General features: G+C 41.1%; 1 protein-coding gene across 5 annotated transcripts in view; it reads right to left on the bottom strand.

Annotated features, from left to right (window-relative positions):
* The window catches only part of LOC132894034 (solute carrier family 22 member 7-like), a 41,077-nt gene that overhangs the window by 5,780 nt on the left and 11,745 nt on the right, over positions 1 to 23,552 (bottom strand). For 3 of the 5 annotated variants that reach the window (XM_060933252.1, XM_060933254.1, XM_060933253.1), the window contains exons 3-11: positions 22,274 to 22,655; positions 22,098 to 22,201; positions 21,786 to 21,940; positions 4,991 to 5,159; positions 4,257 to 4,380; positions 3,163 to 3,272; positions 656 to 870; positions 432 to 540; positions 51 to 257 (exon numbers count right to left, since the gene is read on the bottom strand). In XM_060933252.1, the coding sequence (XP_060789235.1) occupies positions 51 to 257; positions 432 to 540; positions 656 to 870; positions 3,163 to 3,272; positions 4,257 to 4,380; positions 4,991 to 5,159; positions 21,786 to 21,940; positions 22,098 to 22,201; positions 22,274 to 22,655 (1,575 nt within the window). Of the gene's footprint in view, positions 1 to 50; positions 258 to 431; positions 541 to 655; positions 871 to 3,162; positions 3,273 to 4,256; positions 4,381 to 4,990; positions 5,160 to 21,785; positions 21,941 to 22,097; positions 22,202 to 22,273; positions 22,661 to 23,552 lie in introns of all 5 variants that reach the window. The other 2 variants (XM_060933256.1, XM_060933255.1) reach the window with 1 other exon arrangement.

Raw genomic sequence — 23,552 nt, 5'->3', positions numbered from 1 at the left:
CTGTTAATAAATCAGTGAACATGTAAAAATGTTGGGTTAAGTGTTTGTACCTGGTCTGCTCGATGTCCTCGATGGTCTCTGGCAGGCGAATGTTGTTGGTTTCAGGAAGCAGAGCAGCCACGAGTCCAGACAAGACGGCCATCACACCAAACACAACCTGAGGGAAGTGGGGCCACAGGTCCTCCAACAGCATGATGAGGGGAGCGATGGATGCACCCAATCGACCCATAAAACTAGCGTAACCCACACCGTTCTGCCTGTTCAGCGAGAGAGAGGGGCGGAGTCAGTGCCAGTGAATGAGGCGTGGCCTATATACCCATCAGTCTCAGTGAAGAGGAATCGACTTCTACATGTGTCCGTGAAGGAGTGGCCTGTTCATATATTATACCTTCTATTTGTGGTATACTGTGTACACCTGTGTGTGTGTGTACCGTAACACCGTAGGGAATAGCTCAGTGGTGTACAGGAACAAGACGGTGAAGGAAGCTTCTGACAGGCCTTTACCCAACACTGCTAGAACAGTCCGAAATATCCAGTATTCTATACACACACACACACACACACACACTTCACTTTCCCATTGAAACATTTAATACCTGCTCTCCTGTATAAACAAACACACGATGCCTCAGGAGCATCAGCATGAACTCGTCACCTTTGGGGATGATGATGTTGATCATGATGCACAGTCCTGTGAGAACCTGCGTTCCTACTTGGTTGACTCTTCGTCCGAGTTTCTTCATGGTGAAGTACATGAGGAGTTTCGCGGGCAGCTCGATGATGGCGTAGATGAAGTGTGTGAGGTAGAGGTCCAGCCCAAAGCCAGTGATGTTTAAACTGATTCCATAGTACGTGGAGGTCACGCCGTACCTACAGCACGATGGAGGACAAGGAAGTCCATTTATGCACACTAATTAATATACAGTTAGGCCCAGAAATATTTGGACAGTGACACAATCTTCATGATTTGGGCTCCACATGCCACCACATTGGATTTGAAATGAAACGACTACAACAGAATTGAAATGCAGACTTTAAGGTTTAATTCAAGGGGTTGAACAAAAATATATGATTAAAAATGTAGGAACTGTAGCTATTTTTATACAAATGCTCCTCATTTCAGGGGCTCAAAAGTAATTGTACAAATAAACATAATCCTAAGTAAAATGTTACTTTTCAATATTTTGTTGAGAATCCTTTGCAGGCAATGACTCCCTGAAGTCTGGAACCCATGGACATCACCAAACGCTGGGGTTCCTCCTTTGTGATGCTTTGCCAGGCCTTTACTGCAGCTGTCTTCAGTTGTTGCTTGTTTGTGGGTCTTTCTGCCTTAAGTTTTGTCTTGAGCAAGTGAACTGCATGCTCGATTGGGTTGAGATCTGGTGATTGACTCGGCCATTGCAGAATATTCCACTTCATTGCTTTAAAAAACTCCTGGGTTGCTTTTGCAGTATGTTTCGGATCATTGTCCATCTGTACTGTGAAGCGCCGTCCAATCAACTTTGCTGCATTTGGCTGAATCTGAGCAGAAAGTATATCCCTATACACTTAAGAATTCATCCGGCTGCTTCTGTCTTTTGTCACATCGTCAATAAACACAAGTGACCCAGTGCCACTGGAAGCCATGCATGCCCATGCCATCACACTGCCTCCACCATGTTTTACAGAAGATGTGGTGTGCTTTGGATCATGAGCTGTTCCAATTTTTCTCCAAACTTTCTTCTTCCCATCATTGTGGTACAGGTTGACCTTAGTTTCATCTGTCCAAAGAATGCTGTTCCAGAACTGGGCTGGCTTCTTCAGGTGTTTTTTGGCAAAGTCAATTCTGGCCTTTCTATTTTTGAGGCTGATTAATGGTTTGCACCTTGTGGTGAATCCTTTGTATTTACTCTCATGAAGTCTTCTCTTTATGGTAGACTTAGATACTGATACACCTACTTCCTGGAGAGTGTTCTTCACTTGAGTGGATGTTGTGAAGGGGTTTTTCTTCACCATGGAAAGGATTCTGCGATCATCCACCACTGCTGTCTTCCGTGGACGTCCAGGCCTTTTTGAGTTCCCAAGCTCACCAGCGCACGCTTTTCTTTTTTTCTCAGAATGTACCAAACTGTTGATTTGGCCACTCCTAACATTTCCGCTATCTCTCTGATGGATTTCTTCTTCTTTTTTTTTTTCAGCCTCAGGATGGTCTGTTTCACCTCCATTGAGAGCTCCTTTGACCGCATGTTGTGTGTTCACAGCAACAGCTTCCAAATGCAAACGCCACACCTGGAATCAACTCCAGACCTTTTAACTGCTTAATTGATGACAGGTTAACGAGGGAAGAGCCCATGCAGCCTTGTTTTTTTTTGCAGCCTTCTGAGTCAATTGTCCAATTACTTTTGGTCCCTTGAAAAAGAGGTGGCTACGTATTAAAGAGCTGTAATTCCTAAACCCTTGCTCCAAATTGGATGTGAATACTCTCAAATTACAGCTGAGAGTCTGCACTTTAAGCCCATATTGATTATATAATTGTATCCCGAGTATGTTTTCGTAAACAGCTAAAATAATAAAACGTGTCACTGTCCAAATATTTTTGAGCCTAACTGTATATTACTTACACACACACACACACACACACACACACACACACACACACAGGTACTTTATTATTGTGTCCTCATGCTTGATATCAGGTCAGAAAGCTTTAATAAAGTTCTGTAATTAACTCTGAGTGGAAGATGAAGTGTGTCTGATGCGTCTCAAGTCTCTACTCTATCTGTAGACTAACGTGATGATGATCGTAATTAATGAACAGTGTCATATTTATGTATTGGCAAGTAATGATTTACCCAATTCTGAATACTGTGTTCACGATTCGATTTATAAATAAAACACATGAATGAAATTTTAGTACCAAAAAAAATGCAACATTTATTTTCCTCTTATTCAAAAAGTATGCTTTCTATCCATCCTCGCCTGTCTGTCTGTCTGTCTGCGTGTTCACTGACCCCAGCCACAGACTGTGACCATCTTCAAGGAAAAAATAAATTAAAAAAACAAAAAACAAAACCTCAGTAAAGCTGCTTATAAATATCTGTGAAAATAATCAAAGAATATCATGCATGAAGGCATTATTACAGTTTCATCAATTAACACACACACACACACACACACACACACCACACAATGCCAGTGTAGATGGTGATTCTCCTCAAACGTGGAGTTTTGATGAGGTCCACATAAGTATAATTATGACTCTGTTTCTCTCCTGTTACCACCTCACACAGAGTCTGAGAGAGAGAGAGAGAGAGAGAGAGAGAGAGATCAGATGTGCATCATTATTTAAGGTGGCATAAAAGATTGTGAGATGAGGAGGAGATGGAGTTGGGCTGTAGTTACAGATGGTGAAGTGAAACACATTAAAGTGCATATCCTGGACCAATTTTGTTGTTTTATATGAAAGTCTGTCCCTTTACACACTCATCCAGAAGGGTAATTTTGCACAAGGCCATCTGTCTACAGCAGAAAAAAATAAAATAAAACGCATCTTGGAAAAATCCCAAGGGAGTCTGGAGCCAGATTCGTGACGTCACCTGCGGAAGCGCCAGCAGGCTGCGAGAGCTTCGCACGGTTTCAGTGCACAGCCTGTGTAGACCAAGCGCTCCCATTTCTCTCTCATTGTCCGGTCTTTTGGAAACGATGAGTACTAATCCCATCATGATTGGTGTTGCTACACCCTCCTACGATACATCTGTTAACCATTTTAATAATTATGCGATAACGAAGAAATTTGCAGAAAACCACCAGGTCGTTTTCTCATAAACAAACCAGCGCTGGCGTAGGATTCAGAGGGAGGCGTCCCGCACGCGACGTCACGAAAATCAATGTTTGCCAGGAAATCCAAAACGCCAAGTTTGTTCAGAGGCGGACCAATTCGCCTCAAATGGCTTGATTTCAACTGAATTTTTCTGGTATTGTGCAAGGGGAAAAAAAAAAAAAAATTGCACAAAATGCAGAATGTGACAGATATTTGACTAAAGTTTTATATAAAATAGGAGAATTACACTGATCTTGCTCCTGAATTTACCCGTGATATGCACTTTAACATGGTGTTATTAAACATTAAAATCACTAAAACACACTTCAGTGCAAAAACACTGCAGGAAAATCCATCAGCAGTATCCATCAACAGACTGCTAAAGATCAGGGATGGAATAACTAACGACTGAGAACGTAATAAACATCAGTACACGGAGTAGATGCTGTGTACACACCTGAGGTTTGATTGTGGAGGTGAAATCCGATCTCCTGTTAACATGAGCGCACTTCTTCAGGTATTTATACGCCTCAGCGGTCTTTCCATTCACGATCAGCCAGCGAGCCGACTCTGGGATCAGCCTCACGGAAAAACACAAAACACAAAGGGTCACACACGGTCACCAAGGAATGGGGTAAATGGACAGTAACAAAAGGGGTAAAATGTCACTAACGAAGGGGCAAACGGTCAATAGGGAAGAAGTAAAATAGACATTTGTGAAGGGGTAAATGTCACTGAAGGTGCAAAATGGACAGTAGTGACGGGGTAAATGACACTAACAAAGGGGTAAAATGGACACTAATGAATGGGTAAAATGGACAACGGTGATGAGGTAAATGGTCACTGAAGACGGCACAAAATGGACACTAACGAAGGGGCAAAATGGACAGTAACAAAGGGGTAAAATGGACACTAATGAAGGGGTAAAATGGACAATAGCAATGGGGTAAAGGACAGTAACGAAGGGGTAAATGGTCACTGAAGTCGACGCAAAATGGACACTAACGAAGGGGTAAAGGGGCACCAAGTATCTTCACCTGTTTTGATCAAAGTTTCATGACATTTCATTTTGTATTATTATTTAAAAAAAATATTTTGGCATGTATACTGTGCATTGACATTTTTGAATCATGATTAACAGGAGCTGTTACTCGTGATGTATTTAAGTGATTTAAGTGTGTGATGTCTCACCACCAGGTTGCCACGGTGATCACAAGGGGGGAGGTCACTGTAAGTACAAGTATCCTCCAATCAGTGATCAGGTAGGCAACACCCGCAAGCAGGGAATTACCCACAGTCCAGATAAGGCTGCTACACACACCAATAATGGTGCGATGCTGAATGTCCACCCACTCGATAGCTACAACACAAAACAGCTACTAATGTCTTTGTACAGTTATATTGCTCCTGAAAAATCACACTATAGTGCTCGTTAGTAATGTAAGCCAATGCTTAAAAAGCTAACAGAATTTGGGATGGATCTGGGAGATGTTGAAGAGATTCAAAAAGGTATATGTGTGTGTGTGTCACATGCACATTCATAGTAGGTAAAAAGTTGCAGCGAGATGTGATGCAGCAATTCTGAAAGACATAGGCATAGATCCAAAGGATGTGTGAGGATCAATGCTCCAGAGGTTTCTTTAAAACAATATTCCACAATCCAATATCAAAACCCAAAAAAAGAGTCCAAAGATCACACACAAAATGCCCAATAAGCAGCAACCAGAAAGGCAAAATCCAGAAGGTAATCCAGAAAATGTTGTAAGGGTCAAAACTGAAGGGCAGTGTTGGTGTTCTCTGTGGAAGTCTGTGATAAGAGAGTTGTCCAGGATGTCTTTGGCAAGAACTCATTCCCTCTCTTCGGGACTGTAGTCCTCCTGGTACTTGAGGTAATAGGCTGTGGTATCTGAAGACCTGCCCGAGAATGATTCCTGCAACCTCTATGGCTATAGAAAGGGTAGGAAAAAGGATCAGATAGCAGGAGTTGATAAGAACTGACCAATGATGACCGGAATGGTTGTGTTACATCTGAAGATGGGAAGATCTGTGATGTTGAGGGAGATGTGTAGCCAAGGGCAACATGGAATCTTGAGACAGAAAGCACCACCAGGACTTTCTAAGAGGTAACGGACCTGTCATGGAACCAATTCCCACAGGAATTAGAAGAGCACAGGAAATTTTATAGCTCCTTTTTTTCCCCCCTCCATGTGGTTGTGGCTGAAATGCCAGTCTTCTCCATCTTCACTCCTCATTCATCCACAATACAACCAAGAAACTTGATGGAAATTTCCCACTGAAGAACCTTGAAGGACCATTTACCAGACCATAGGTCATGACGAAATAATCATAGTACCCAGATATTATTATGAAAACAGGCTTCCATTCATCTCCTTCATGAAAAAGACGACATGGACAAAGCAGATCTAATTTTGTGATGTTTTGCTCCCTTTAACTGTTCAATGACTGAAGGAAAGAGTGAGATTCGGTACCTGCAAGTTATCATGACACAGTGTCCAGGCTCCTGGACTCAATGCATCACTAAAAGGCCTTGACTTCTTCCTCCAAAACAAAGAACTCCATGGTAGCAGGTGAGGTTGGTGGTCAAGTGTACCAAAGCTCCAAGGCTTTGTACACATGCTCCTCCGGGGCTTTAGTTTGTGGACAGGAGGTCAATTGTGCAATAACATTGTCAGTGTAAGGATAATTTTGATGCTTTGGCTTTAATGAAAACCTCCACTAAGTCACGGTATAGTTCAGAGATCTTGATGATATCCTTGATTTCAGAACATCCTTCCAGGAGGGGTTGTGAGCAATGGTGAGCCAAATACAATTCTGAAGAACAGTGCATATGATTCCCCCCCCAGAGGTTAACCAGCTACAGCATGTACAGCGAGTGATCTGTGTAAAGGACCAAAAAGAACATCTAGTTGTCTTGCTATCTCTCCATCCATGAAGTTTCAAATTCAACAGAAGGACTCCGCTTGCTCAAAACTTCATTGCTGGGCCTTTGAATGTACTTGTAAAAATGTCCCTTACCACCACAATACAGACAAACCTTTGAGACTTCAGCATTCTTTCGCTTGAAAGTTTTGCATGTCCAATTTCCATATTCTACTCTTTGTGCATGATGTGGATTGGATTAGGTTGGATTTCAAGTGATTATCAAGGATGTTGTGATCAGATCAGATTATCTGTGTGAACAGCTCATTGGATAAACTGATTAAGTGAGAAGAAGTCATTTTGGCAAGGAAGCTCTTTTTGAAACATTTGGGTTAAGCTTTGACGAACCACAGTCTTTAGCGCTGATTAAATTACACCAGCTTTCCGTCGCTAGTGTGCAAAAGGTTAGGGCACAATCCCCTACTGACCGTGTCCCTTGTTTTAAAGAAAGTAATCACTCCTCTGCATCTTTTCCTGAGGTCAAGAACTTCTCAAAACTTTCTAAAACATTTTAAAAAGGTGTACTGTAGCTTCACTTGATCAAAAGAGGGTCACCCATGTTAGTGCTTTTCTAGTTAGCAGTGATACCACCAATCTTATCCCTGGGGTAAATAGATGAGGAGTCTGCAAAGAGAAGAGAATCGAGCACTACATAAGAATACCCTTGCATTTTCAAGGAGAACCACCATATTTGTCAAACAGTGATTCAAACATGAAACTGATTTACTTCCAGGTTTATATTATGTGATGGTCACAGTAATGCCCTGATGCAATCGTGTGGGTAGCGACTGCCCTCTACATACAGCGACACCCAGTGTCAGAGGAGCCCAGTGTCTCCTAATAGCTCATGTTTAGTAATTTGCGTATTTTGTATTGATGTTTGTGCTACACTCTATAAATCAAGACACATCTTTGTACTTTTGTTATATTTGTCGTGGTGGTGTGTTGGCATGGATGGGTGCCCGTCGCTTTAAGAACAGGGGAATAATTTAATGGAGTCTCACGGTTTTTCTGACCATGTTAGTCAGGCTATGTTGGAAATATGTTTGTTTTGGTGGTGCATGGATATAATTAATTATTTTTATTTCATTTTTACAGCTAAACATTTTATTGTTAAAAACATACCAAAGGGAGTTCTTGGGGGGGAAAAAATGGACACGTATTAGCCACATGGCTCCCCTCTTTGATTTGGTTAATTTGGAAAATCCTTACAATTTAGTCAGAAAAACCCGTGTTCCATGTGGAAAATTGGAAGGTTCGGATGGATTCACAAAGCTTTGAAAGTTTCGACTGCTTCAGATTACCCACTGGGTGTACAGCTAAGGAAAGCGGTGCGGTAAGTGGTTTAAAAATAAATAAATTTTAAAAAATTGCTACACTGAAAATCATTTAAAAAAGTGATGTATCATTATGGAAGAAGGTTATGAGGAGCCAACTTGTCAAAAAAGCAAAAATGACAGAAGTCTGTTGAGGAAAAAGTGCACAGGTTAACCCAATCTAGAGAGGTTAAACTCCGTCATCTGATCAACCAAGTGAATCAGCTTGAGTGGCGAATGGAAGACGATGCGAATGTAAACAGAATGTTAAACAGAAATTACATTTGGATTACCAGGATTCGCTTGGAGAATTACACAAGCTGAAAGATAGTATGAACCAATTAATGCAGAATGACAAGTTCAATGAAGATCAGAGTTTATGGTATGGGCCTTGATTAAGACACATTCACGGATTTATGCAACAACTGGAAACATGGATTAAGGCAGTCGAGGAGCGTGCAGATCAAGCTAGACACGGTAATGCAGAGGTGAAGCCTACAGATAGTGTATCCATGGTGTCCTTCACTTTTAGTAGTAAGAGTAGAAGGCGTGGGTCAGACACTGTAAGCAAAGTGTCCTCCAGTGCTTCCCCAGTACACCTCAAAGCTGAGGTGGAGAGAGCCCCATTGCTTGCAAAGGCTGCTGCTCTGTAACAGAAACAAGAGGGTCATCAGGAACCTTGAACATCAGGAAGCAGAGTTGAAAGCAAAAAAGAAAGCACTAGAACAGCAAACTGCTACCTCAGACGCGAAACTCGAAGCATTAGAGAATTTTGAAAACCAATACTTATCCAAAGTAAATTCTACACATTGGAGGTCTGTTGGCTCTGTAGTTGTACCACTACATACAAGCCCAGATTCGATCCTCAATATGAAAATTGGAGATGAATTCTGGCAACTTCATCCTTAATCCACTGGAGTACATCAATCTAATAACTTTGTGGAAGACAATCAATCATGACAGTGGAAACACTCTGCAATGTCATGATCCATCAGAATAACATCACAAAGTTGATGGTGAAGCAGGGAAGAATGAGGACCTTGCCACCATTAGACAATTAATTTTCAGTGGTGGCCCCTTAGATTACAATCTTCTCATAAGAGCCTTCAAAACACAGAGTTGAACCCTGCACCAAAAGCTTTAAGGATCATCTCCATTTCTTAGAGCAGTTCATCAGTGGTCAGCCTAAAGAGCTAATAAAAAGCTGTCTTCATATAAAATCAGATACAGGTCATCACAGGGCCAAACAGCTGCCCAAAGAGCATTTTGGGAACGATTTATTGCTGTAGCTTACTTGAACAAGGTTCTAAGCTGGACACTGATCAAGCCAGAGGACGAAGAAGCTTTGAATGTCTTTTCACTCTTTCGAACAGCATGCGACACCATGACCGAGCATATATGAAGGAGTATATTTTTCAAACAACAAACAATTCTCAGTCTCAAATTTGATATGTTGTCGGTCCTATTTTCAATGAAACCTCGGGTTTCCATGATTTGCAAATCATCAAATTCTGTTTATATTTACATAGCATCCAATTTTTTTTTTTTTTAATTGGAGTTGTACAAGCTATGTGAAAAGTGGAGAGCTGTTATGTGTGTGGTGTAAAGGAGCAATGCGACTAAAGGGTCAGGTTTAAAAGACCTGGTGGAGTTTATTAATAAACAGCCAAAAATTGCATTTTATCCAGTCTTCAGTGGCAAAAGATAGCACAACTGCTAAAGGATCCGCAACTACACAAGCCGATCACAAGGTGCAGAAAAGAGGTGGAATCAAGTTGTTCACAAATGCCATACTGTTGGACAGCCAGACAAATGGCACAGTGCACATGGAGCACATGAATCTCATCACACCCACGGCAAAAACACGTCTCTCCTGGAAGGGGGGGGGGGGGGGGGGGGGAGTGTTTGGTGCATGACTAACAGGCAAGCCGCACAAAGAGAAGTTGGAATTGTTGCGAGGCAAAGGACTATTTTAGCTGCTTATTGGAGCAAATGTACCCCAAGCCATGGAGCAACGGTAGGTGGTGATGTGTTGATAATGCATCATACGCTGTAAGAACCAAAATACTGTAGGTTGGATCGTGGATGGGACCTTAAGGAAAGACTACAGTTGGACAGATATGAGAAAGCCAACGATGGCAAAAATGTACATCAGTGACGTGGCTAGAGAACTTGTGGCTTCAACAGTTCAAGATGGATTTCACAGAGGGAGGAAGACATGAAATGGAAATGTCTAGAAACGACCATTAGTTCACAAACATGGTCATGGAATCAGCAGAACAACTTGATGGCCACTACAAATGAGCAACTACTTCAAGGTCCAGACTTGACCATCAGTCTAGTTGGTGTTGTAATTTGGTTCAGACAAGAACCTGCTGCAATCATGGTAGATATGGAAGCAATGTTCCACCAGGTCAATTTTGCTCTGAGAAAGTGTGCTAAAGATCATAGTGAGCAGTTCAGAGCTGAAGTGGTGCAATGTTACACAATTTCTACATTGATGACTGCCTGAAATCTATTGTGACAGAGGAAGCAGTTCTATCAGTGTGTCAGGATTTCATCAAAATCTGTGCCAAAGGAGGTTTCCTTCTTAATGAATGGGTAAGCAACAGCCAGAACATACTTTACTCCATTTCAAAGCTGGCAGGGGAAATGAAAAACTTAGATTTTGACTAGGACGAACTTCCTCTGGAAAAAGCCCATGGTCTCAATTGGTGTGTTGATTCAGACACTTAAGATCACCATCAGAGATCACCCTTTTGCAAAAGGAGGATTTCTTTCAGTTGTTGGTTCAGTTCATGACCCATCAGACATACTGACACCCATTGTTTTGCTGGCAAAAAAAAATGTTGCGAGACTTATGCAGACTGAAGAGCAGATGGGATGAAAGACCTACACATCAAGAAGCAGTGGTCTGAATGGTCAGCAAGTCTTCCTGCTCTGGAACACGTCTCAGTTCCAAGAGGTCTTAAACCTAAAGGATTTGGAGATCATACATTCACACAATTACATCACTTTGCTGATGCTAGTGAAGATGCATGCAGATCAGTCAGTTGTCTTCTGTTGCAGAACATAAGATGCATTGTGCATTTATGATGGGCAAGTCCAAAGCGACACGTCTTAAGCAACTTGATTCCCTGTATGGAGCCGACTGCTGCAACAGTGGCCATAAAAATGGGTAGTGTGCTGAAAAGGGAGCTACAACTGGATCTTGCAGAGTCAAGCTTTTGGACTGACAGTACTCAAGTATCTCCAGAATAAGACCACACATTTCGATACATTTGTAGCAAACAGTTTTTCAACTATTCTCAAAAGACTCTGAGGTCGAACAGTGGAGATATGTCAACACTGATAATAATCCAGCTGACTGTGCCTCAAGAGGGCAAAGAGTGGAAGATGTCATGAAGAACACAGCTTGGGTGTCTAGCCTAGATTTCCTTTGAAGACCAGTTGAGTACTGGCCAGAGTCTCCAGTGAGCAATACAGAAATTACATGAGATAATCCTGAGATCAAGAGAGTCACAGTAAATTCCATAAAAGTGGAAGAAAATCTCTCCATTCAAGAAATCAACCAACCATTTCTCCTCATTGACAAAGCTGAAATGAACTCTGGCTTGGTATTCATAGTTTAAATCCTTACTTTTGGGGCTCTATCAAAAACACAAAGCTGTGCATGGGAAGTGAGGGAGACCACCTAGGTCAACAGGTTCAGGTGATCCAAAGGCAGATTGACAGTTTTAAAGCAAGCTTCAAGCATACATGCGTTTCAGTAGAAGACCTTGACGTAATCAAATTGTGTCGGGAGTTCTCTAATGAAATTTTGTCCCTTTAATCAAGGACAGACTGTAAAGCGTAGTAGTCATCTGAAAAGCTAAATCCTGTGTTTCAAGATGGTCTGCTGCAGGTTGGTGGAAGGTTATATTGGGCAGCTCTCTCATCTCATTATCTGTAGCCGCTTTATCCTGTTCTACAGGGTCGCAGGCGAGCTGGAGCCTATCCCAGCTGACTGTGGGTGAAAGGCGGGGTACACCCTGGACAAGTCGCCAGGTCATCACAGGGCTGACACATAGACACAGACAACCATTCACACTCACATTCACACCTACGCTCAATTTAGAGTCACCAGTTAACCTAACCTGCATGTCTTTGGACTGTGGGGGAAACCGGAGCACCCAGAGGAAACCCACGCGGACACGGGGAGAACATGCAAACTCCACACAGAAAGGCCCTCGCCGGCCACGGGGCTCGAACCCAGGACCTTCTTGCTGTGAGGTGACAGCGCTAACCACTACACCACCGTGCCGCCCTAATTTATCAATTATTTTCTTAATTAGTTGAACAGTTATTTTTCCAGTTAATCTATTGATTATTTTCTGATTAATAGATTTTTTTTGGTTAACTTACCAATAAATAATAACCATAAGTTCTTTAATTAATCTTTTAACTAATCAAAATAAAATCAGTGACATATTTTAACATGAAATCCATGAATTAAGGAACCATCTCAAACTCTAACTTTTACTGAATGATACTTTCATTTTTTTTCCCACCACCATCTTTCATTTGAAGCTCATGTAGAAAACATTACAAGGATAGCTTTCTTTCATCTCAGAAATATTGCTAAGATAAGAAATTTAATGTCACTTCATGACGCAGAAAAACTAGTCCATGCTTTCGTTCCTTCCAGGTTGGATTATTGTAATGCCTTACTGTCTGGATGTTCCAATAAGTGCATAAACAAGCTCCAGTTAGTTCAAAATGCAGCAGCAAGAGTCCTTACTAGAACTAGAAAATATGACCCCATCACGCCTGTCTTATCCACACTGCATTGGCTCCCAATCAAATTTCGTATTGATTATAAAATATTACTATTGGCCTTTAAAGCACTGAATGGTCTCGCACCACAGTACCTGAGTGAACTTCTGCTCCTCTATGACCCGCCACACCCACTTAGATCAAAAGATGCAGAATATTTGTTGGTACCTCATATAGTGAAGGCTACATCAGGGGGCGGAGCTTTTTCTTACAAAGCCCCACAGTTATGGAACAGCCTTCCAAGTAGTGTTCGGGAATCAGACACAGTCTCAGCGTTTAAGTCTCGGCTGAAAACATATTGGTTTAGTCAAGCCTTTTGTTAGTGTTTATGAGGTAAAGGTGGAGATCTGGAGGGTCCTTAGAGTGTTTTGGTAAACTGGGACGTATGGAAGCTGTTACCCCTCCACCCTAACACATTCAAGCACATTAAAAGTTCTCAAAACTTTACTAGTAAAAAGAAAAACAGAAAAAATAAAAACTCCAATTAACACAAGTCGAGGTAGCGAGGATGCAAAGTGCTACATTAGCAGTTGAGCAAGTGACTAATAATAAATAAGATAAATAATACAAGTATTGTACAGTGCAGTTAAGCGGTATGATATTTAACAATTTTTTGCCTCAGGCTCAGTGATCTTCCTATTAACCTAAAATCCACAATTATTTCCTTGTTCTTTTGGGTGTTTAAGACCAGGCTGTTATTAGTGCACTACACTGAAATTCTGAACCTCCTCCCTGTATGTAACGTCATCATTGTCTGCGATGAGTCCAATGACTGTAGTATCATCCACAAACTTACAATTTTTTTTGAGCCATGGATGGGCTGGTAGTCATGGGTGAAAAATGCATAAAGGAAGGGGCTCAGCACATAGCCTTGGGGGACGCTGGTGCTCAGGGTGAGGCTGGACAATGTATGCTTCCCTAGTCTGACATTTTGGGGCAGCTGATGAAATCGAGGATCCAGTTGCAGAGGGATGGCATTAGTCCCAGTGTATGGAGTTTGTCCGGTATGATGGTGTTGAAGGCCGAGCTGTAGTCAACAACCAATGTTCTGACTAAGTGTTGCATTTTTCCAGATGAGAGGGAGCTGAATGGGGAGCTATGCAGATGACATCCTCAGTCGATCTGTTCGCTTTGTAAGCAAATTGGTATTGGTCTGTCTCAGCTGGGACGATGTTTTTAGTGTGGTTAAGGACCAGCCGTTCAAAGCATTTTGAGATGACAGGAGTGAGAACTACTGGCTGGTAGTCATTGGGGCAGGTTACTGTAGATTTTTTGGGGACAGGCACAATGGTGGTGGATTTGAGGCACATAGGCACTGTGCTTGAGAGAGGTCGAGGATTTGTACAAATACCTCTGCAAGCTCGTCTGTATATGCCTGGAGTACACGCCCTTGTCGGTCATCTGGCCCAGCTGCTTTGCATGTGTTGACGCTGCAGAGGGACTGCTGCACCTTGTGGGTGTGGCAAATCAAAGTTTCTGAATATCCGGACAGTGTGAAGTTGACTGGAGGTTGGTTATTGTCCTTGTCAAACCGAGCAAAGAACTTGTTCCTCCACTAGATTTACATTGCTGTTGGCTGGTGTGTGCTGCATGTTATTTTTCCTTTTGTAATCCGTTATAGTCTGGATGTCTTGCCACATCATCTATGGGTTGGAGTTACTTTTGAAGTCCTCCTCTATTCATAGTTTGTAGGTGTTTTTTGCAGACCGGACACCTCTCTCTAGGTTTGCTCTGGCAACGCTATAGGCTGCGATGTCTCCTGATTTGGAGGCCGCATCCCTAGTCTTGAGTAGCTGCGTGACATCACTGTTCATCCATGGTTTCTCACGTGGGCACACTTTGATGGTTTTGCTAACAGTAACACTGTCCATGAACTAGTTAATGTGTGACAGTACAGATGAAGCATACACCTCCAGGTCTGTCTGGTGGGCAATTATATTCCACTTCAGACCACACTAAAAGCCTAGCTAATTAGCAAATGAAAAACAGCTGACTGTTGTTTGCACAATAAAAACTGATTAGCGAATCCCATCTAATAGCAAAGCAGACGTAAACACAAAGCAACAAGCAGCAGATAAACAGAGTATTCAACAGATACAAGCAGCAGAAGGAAAAAAACCCCACCGTATTCCAATCACAAAGACAATTGCCAAAAATGTGCCATACATTCTCAATAGGACACAGATCTGGACTGGCAGCAGGCCAGTCAAGCACACACTCCGTCAACGAAGCCATGCTGTTGTAGCCCATGTAGAATGAGGCCTGGCCTTGTCCTGCTCAAATAAGCATGGACTTCCCGGGACAAGACATCACCTTGTTGAATATGACCCTCTAAAATCCCAATATATGCCCCAATGGTACCTTCTCGCACACGCGCAACTCCCCCATGCCATGGGCACTGATGCCCCCCCAATGCCATCACAGATGCTGCTTTTACACCTTTCTCTGATAAACTGGATGGCTGTGTTCACCTTTGACACTGAGAACTCAACGTACAGTTTTCCAGAACACAAGCTGAAATGTGACTCATCTGACCACAGCACACATTTCCACGGTCTTTCGGTCCATCTGAGATGAGTTCCAGCCCAGAGAAATCAGCGGTGTTTCTGTATAGAGTTGATGAATGGCTTCCTCCTTGTGTAATACAGTTTCAGGTTGTATTTCTGGATGCAGCAGTGGACTGTGTTAAGTGACGACGGTTTTCTGAAGTCCTCCCGAGCCCATGTGGTTATATCTGTCACATTAGCATGACGGTTTCTCAGGCAGTGCCGTCTGAGGGCTCGAAGGTCACGCCCATTCAACAGTGGTTTCCGACCTCGCCATTTATGCACCAGAGGTGGACAGTAACAAAGTACATTTACTTGAGTATTAATTAATTTTTTTGGCAACTTATGACTAACTTCACTACATTTGAAAGACATATATCATACTTTTTACTCCACTACATTTCTATCAAGGTCCTTGTTACTGGTTACTATGAAGTGGCTTTGAAAATGGATGTTTCACTAGAGTCACGTCACGTCTACAGACTGGATAAAATCAAGATCACGGATTTCTCTGCAGCATTATTTAACACAATCAGTTGATGGCAGAATGGAAGGAGGCGGTTCTTCTGGGGAATGCACGCACTCATGGCTATAGCTAGAACCCATGTTTCAGTTTTCTGAAAGGAATAAAAGGAGTGGTTTCATTTTAAAACTTTGCTTTGTTTGCCTAAAATGGAGCACATCACAGCCTACAAAAACTCACTGCCCGACCTGCGGAAGCATACTGAGGTCTGTAAATGTTTTGTTCCAAGAGAAAGCTTGCAATGAAGTTGTGTGGTTTTACAGCTAGTGATAACGTTGCAATAGCTATGCAGTCCGGTTAGTCAAATAAATTTCTATGGATTTTCCCGCCAAGTTGCCATCGCCTTGTCTACGGCTACTGAGAACACATACTGTAGCTAGTTAACTTGGACACTGTTAGTTAGCATGTAAAAACAGAGTTACGCTAACATGAATAAGTCCGAAGTCCTTTCAGAAATGTTTTAGCATAATCTTGCAAAATAAACAAAATGTAGAAATCTCTTTTCTAGTAGCACTAGCTACCCAGTATGATTTGGAGTTTGAAAAGATTTTGCTAGCTTGTCAGGTGGCGCTTCACTGACTAGCTAGCTTAATATTAAACCACCATGATTCTACAGACAGATTCATACAACCCCTGGCAAAAAATATGGAAATCACTACTCCTGGAGGATGTTAATTCAGCTGTTTTACTTTGTAGCACAAAAAAAAAAAAATGACAAAATTATTTAATTTAACAGCTGAACAGTCTGGCTTTGTAAAATATACCTCAATTAAATAAATTTTTTGTAATTAATGGCACATTTTTTTCAAGATCAAGTAGAAGAAAAAAATTATGGAATCATAAAAAAAAACAAACCACCACAATTAGTACTTTGCTGCACCTCCTCTGGCTTTTATGACAGCTTGAATTCTTTGAGGCGTGGACTTCACTAATGAAAAACAATATTCTTTATCAGGTTCCAACTTTCTCGTATAGCAGTTGACAGATCAGCTTTGCAGGATGGAGCCTTGTCATGGACTTTTTTTTTTCCAATTTCCACCATATATTTTCAATTGGATTGAGATCCAGACTGTTTGCTGGCCATGCCATTGAGCTGATCTGCCTTTCCTGAAGAAAAGTTTTAATGCTCTTTGCTCTGCAGCAAGATGCATTATCATCCTGAAAAATGACTTCAACACCACCAAAAGTACTTTTGATTGATGGAATGAGAAAAGTGTCCAAGATTTCAATGTACACCTGTGCATTTACTGTAGAGGTAATGACTGCCATCTGCCCAGGTCCTTTACCTGACATCCAACCCCAGATCATCAATGACTGTGGAAATTTGCTTGTTTTCTTCAGGCAGTCATCTTGTTTCATTGGAACAGCACCAAACAAAAGTTCCAGCATCATCTCCTTGGCCAATGCAGATTCATGATTCATCACTGAATATAACTTTCATCCAATCACCCACAGTCCACGACTCCTTCTCTTTAACCCCTCTGTAACCTTGTTTTCTTCTGTTTAGGTGTTAATGATGGTTAACGTTTGGCTTTTCTGTATGTAAATCCCATTTCCTTCCAACGATTTCTTACATTTTGGTTACAAACATTGACTCCTGTTTCTGCCCGTTTGTTTTTCATTTCTTTTCTTGTGCATTGTCTATTTTCAAGGCATCTTGCTTTGAGTTTCCTGTCCTGACGCTTTGATCTACCTGTATGTTTCCCTTTTACAACCTTCCCATTTTGTTTGTACTTGCTCCAAAATTTTACACACACCTGACTGGAAACACCCAACATCATTTACCGCACTCCGTGTTGAATTACGGTACCTTCTTTAACGAGTTTTATAATCCTTTCCATTGTTTCAACTGACAGCTCTCTTGTTGGGGCCATGTTTTCTGACAATCAGCCCGGTGCAACAGCTCATTCAGCTCTACAAGCAGTCTCTCTTAACTGCAGACTAATTTGCACATTTAGGCTTGTGCGGATATTTGTTTTAGAAATGCAAGTTATAGCTTGATTCCATAATTTTTTCCTCATCATTGAGTGATTCCATAATTTTTTTCTTCTACTTGATCTTTAAAAATGTGCCATTAATTACAACAAATTTCATATAATTTTTTGAGGTATATTTTACAAAGCCAGAATGTTCAGCTGTTAAATAAAAATTTAGTGTCATGTCTCGGATTTGGTTTTTTTGCTACAAAGTAAAACAGCTGAATGAACATCCTCCAAGAGTAGTGATTCCATATTTTTTGCCAGGGGTTGTATATGCATGAATACATACACTTGGGCACGCGTGCATGTGAGACCTGTGAGATGGACAGTATTGTACTAGTCAGTCACAACAAATTGTTGGAATTTTTTGTTTTGATGTCAGATGATGGTCTTGAATTTTAGTTTTTTTTGTCTTGCTTAAAGGGCATATCCTGGACCAATTTCGTGTTTTTTTTTTTTAATATGAAAGTATGTCCCTTTACACACTCATCCAGAAGGGTCATTTTGCACAACACCATCTGTCTACAGCAGAAAAAAAAAAAGTCTGGAAAAATCCCAAGGGAGTCTGGAGCCAGATTCGTGACGTCACCTGCGGAAGCGCCAGCAGGCTGCGAGAGCTTTGCACGGTTTCAGTGCACAGCCTGTGTAGACCAAGCGCTCCCATTTCTCTCTCACTGTCCGGTCTTTTGGGAAACGATGAGTACTAATCCCATCAAGATTGGTGTTGCTACACCCTCCTACGATACATCTGTTAACCATTTTAATAATTACGCGATAACGTTGAAGAAATTTGCAGAAAACCACCAGGTCGTTTTCTCAAACAAATCAGCGCTGACGTAGGATTCAGAGGGAGGCGTCCCGCACGCGACGTCACGAAAATCAATGTTTGCCGGGAAATGCCAAGTTTTTTCAGAGGCGGACCAATTCGCCTCAAATGGCTTGATTTCAACTGAATTTTTCTGGTATTGCGCAAGGTAAAAAAAAATTGCACAAAATGCAAAATGTGACAGATATTTGACCAAAGTTTAATATAAAATAAGAGAATTACGTTGATTTTGCTCCTAAATATACCCAAGATGTGCCCTTTAAAGCAGTGTTGCTGTTGGGCAGTTATTAAGCTCGAGGTGTGGATCTGGGTTTTAATCAGGTTGGATTGTCATTTTTATTTTCTGAGCAAGCTGCATTTACAGCTATTCCACCGTCTTGCTGATTAACGTACACATACACAACGCACATGCTGCCAGAGCCGGGTCAGAACACTACGGTTTTGTGGGGAAGGGGAGCAGTGTGACAATTTAAAAAAAAAAAAAAAAAAGAAAATGGCTCTTTCAATTCAGTTGAGTTTCATGTTGTGATGTTCTACCAGGCGTTTATTCTACAGGCGAGTCAGTAAATCCAGTCTGCTGCTACAGAGGCATTCGGTTTTGTAAGCGTTGTGGCAATAATACAACAATACACTGACAGAAAATATACTTTTAGTACTTAAATATTTTTAAAAGCAAGTACTTCAGCACTTTAACTTAAGTAAAAATTTGACTGGACAACTTTCACTTGTATTGGAGTCACATTTGACCAGCGGGATCTGGACTTAAGTAATGAAGTTGGGTTCTTTGTCCAGCTCTACTACACACCGAGATGTCTCTGAATTCCCTGAATCTTTTCATAATATTATGGACTGTAGATTTTGAAAGACCCAAAATCTTGTGGTGGCAGATTCTACCATAACAGAGGCCAGTTAAGTCCCATCTCCTTAAATTGCTGAATTGATTATTTTGATCATTCTATTAAGTTTTTCTAGTAGCATTTGGGGTCTTGGACATTCACAGTAAATTTTAGGACAGTAGTCCTGGTAACTAATTAATAAAAGCCTGACATGGCAGACATGCTAAATGACAATAGAAACACATCGGTTTCTATCATCAACATCTGACAGACAAACTAACGGCTACCATCATATTCTGACAGACACTCTAGATGACAACAGCAACAAAACTGTTTCTTACATTATTAATCTGACAAATTTAGTAATAATATTAAATACCTCATCACTAGAACCAAATAAAATAAAATATTGAAATTAAAAAGATAACATTTATTTTCAGAATTGAAATATCAACAATAATTGTCAGAACAGTGACGATAGACACGACTGTGTCACTTTCGCGGGGAAATAACACATTGAAATGGCCTGTCTGCTGAAAGGGTCGCAAGCGGCTCTGATTTATCTCAACTTACGATAGTTTTCCTCCAGAAAAATTTAAATATGAATGCACAAATATATTCTCAATGTTTCTATCGTCAAAAATTTCTATGGTCAGGATAGCTGACTGAAAATCTTACCTTGATTTGTTTGATGAAATCTAGCTGTCAGAACTCCAAGTCTTGCCCGGAAGTAAATGTCTGCCTTCACAAAAATCATGCGCAGTAGAATTTCCTCTTTGCGTCAGTCAACATGTGCGTGGTGAGCGCTTGAATTTTGCTGTCGTCAGGTGCATTTGACTGACAGACTGACGATAGCATTTTTTAAAAAATAACTGTGGGCTTCTCTCGTGAACTAAATAGTTTTTTCGCTGTTAATCTATTTCAACTCTATCTGTTGACACCCAAAAATGATAAAGCCTGCTTCCACACGATAACTACCAAAGATCCATAACGGCCGAGTCTATCGTCAGGTCATCTGACAGAAATTCACTGACGATAGCAACAGGGATAATGAAAAGGATTTTTAAAATGGGAGTTATGTCTGTCAGATATGTCAAAGAAATAGAACTTTATTCTTTAAAAAATCTTTTATTGATATACTCAGTGTATTTTTAAATGACGTGCTGTTTTAGAAGACCAAATACCATATTTTCAGTCTTGAAAATATTACCTCACTGAAAAAAGGACAAGAAACATTTCTTATTTTGTGGGCAAGTGGTTAATGGATCCAGTTACGGTAGAATCTGCCTGCTGCAAAATGTTCTTTTTGAATTGACTGACAGTTCAGTCAGTTGACTTGTCTCCCACAAGAAACTACAGTCCGTTACCCTGAACTGAAATGAACTGAACGCTGTGTGGCTTGCTGAAGGACGGAAGGCAAGAAAACTGGATGCACGTTTGATATACAGTGACGGGTGTTTTGTTTTGTATTTGGTGAGTTTGGGTCGGTTTCGGAGAAGGCTATGGGACACTTGGAAACGTGTAAAGATACCATATGAAAACTTGTGTAGCATTTTTAAACCTTTGCCTATCTGCTTCAAAATGTCTACACATTGTCAAGATGTTACTGAATCAGGAAACGTCATTTTTAGTTTGCTCAGTCTCTCAAAACCCAGTTCCAGACTGCAAAGAAAAGGGGGAAAAATAAGCATTTATGTTTTCTATGACTTTTTTTGCTCTGAGATTTAATCTAAAATGAATATTATAAAAACCACATTAAGTGACTGCAGTTGATGACCCAAGCGTATTTTTTTTTTATTTTAGCCATGAATGATTATTATTCAATGAATAGAACCATAGATACTCAAGGTTTAAAATGAAACCGTCAAATCTTGGTGGAAATCGTCAACTATATCCCTCTGCATGAAGAGTTTCCACCAGCAAGCGCTCATTTTAATGGTTCATGAAAACCAGCCAGTGGATTCCTATTAGGAAGGAGTTTTTTCAGGTATAATCTTCAGACTGTCTTCCTTGGTTTTGCTTGGTGGTGAGAACCCAAACTAGAACCTCATAAGAGTCAGAGTCTGGAGCTCTGCGCTGGTAAACATGTTAAGATGCCACAGTACATAGATTTTCATTCAGTGAAAATAATAAAAACCAGACTGTACAAGTCCAGTCTCCATGACGTACAAGTTAAGCTAAGAACCCAGAGAGATGTGGACTCACTGAGAACGATGGCTATGATGCTGATTCCAGAAAGACTGAATCCTGTCAGGAAGCGGAACGCTGCAAACATGATGAAACTGGTCGAAACAGCACTGGCTACGCTGAAGATGATGGTCGAGATGTAGCAAACCAGCAGTATGGTCTTACGGCCATACCTGAACACACATGAAATTATTCCGATTTCGTTCCACTGAAAAAACGTTTAGAGGTTCAAAGCATGAGTCGGATAGTTGAAAGTTCAAAACAAAAAAAAAACAAAAAAAAAACAAAAAAAGTGTTTTTTTGTAATGCATCACATCAAAATGATCTTACTTGTCACAAAGCACACCATAGAACACAGCTCCAAACATGACACCAATGAAGAACATGGTGGCCGCTGCTTTAGTTAGTCCCTTTGTATTACACACTAGATCAAACTGAAGAGACACAAACATGTGAAGGACATTTTCTCACATTACTGATCACACTCAGAAAATTCCAAATATTACCTGCGAGACCAAAGTGGACTTGAACTTGCTGGAGTCGTACACCCATCCACTCTGACACGGAACCACAGGAAGTCCTGTAGTGTTCGTCTTGTTCGTCAGAAGAGACAACTGAAGTTGTGAGAACATGTGACAGGAACTGAAGGTTCCATCTTCCTGTTTTGGAATGCTGACAGTCAGCCTGTCCTCCGGGGTCATCGTATCAAAAACACCAGAAGAGTCCAGACAGCTGATGTTGCAGTGATGGGATGGTGTTGCAGCGATGAAGTTATTCAGCAGGAAGTGGCCTGGGAGAGTGATGCGTGGGAGCACCATCAGCACGAAGAGCACAACCTGATAACGTCCAAAACCATTGGCCTCATCCAGAACGTTCTCGAACTTCATCCTGAGCTGGAAAATTAAATACGCTAATCAATCCTGAAAAATACCATAAGAGTCTAAACGAGCAGATCGCATCAATACTAATGCAGGGCTCAGCTGGAGAACCTCGTTATTTTCTTACTTATACCACTCAGCCAGAGTCCTCTCAAACTTCAAATCAAACAATCCACTAATCAAGCACCTGATGAAACGAGACTTTAAAAGGAACAGATCGGGGTGATGTTATTACTGTATGGTGTTCTGCAGGGTTCAGATCTCAGGCCTATTTATTTGCTTCAAAAAATAGTTGACGTCTGCAACCTAAAGCTTCATACTTCATCCTCACCCGGAAAATCAATCAAGCAGTACCCAGATATACAAACAAACTGACATGAAACCTGGAAACAGAAGAAGTTTTATTAATGTGTTATAACCCACAAAGTTTAGCTTTATGGCTGCTTTGTATTTTTACTCAAAGCCTTTAAATTATATTTCTTACAACAGTAAAATATTGGGAAACATTTTCATACTACTCATTCAGAAAGCTCTCGGACTTCCTCCTCAATAAATCCTAAACATTAAAAAAAAAAAAAAAAAAACCCACACGAGGGTCCAAATGAACAGATCGGAGTGATACTCGTACAGAGGTGCTTATACTAGATGATTCACTGAAGAGGAAAGACGCGCTTGCAGTTACTTCTGCTTCTCACCACTCTTTAATTCATGACTACTCACCTTCACTGCTTCTTTCTGTCTGCACTCTTCGTAGAAAATACAATCCATTCACAAGGTCTAAAAGTACGTGCACCCTCACCACCACACCCATATCTTGTCCTTCCTCAAACTATTCCCACAAAGTCTGAAGCATACACATGTCTAGATTAGAATGACTACTGTAATGTTCCGGTTTCCCCTCACTGGT

The sequence above is a fragment of the Neoarius graeffei genome, chromosome 11 (genome assembly GCF_027579695.1).
Source record: "Neoarius graeffei isolate fNeoGra1 chromosome 11, fNeoGra1.pri, whole genome shotgun sequence".
NCBI lineage: Eukaryota > Metazoa > Chordata > Actinopteri > Siluriformes > Ariidae > Neoarius > Neoarius graeffei.
Note: the sequence above shows the minus strand (reverse complement) of the source record. Positions and strands in the feature narration are given on the sequence as shown.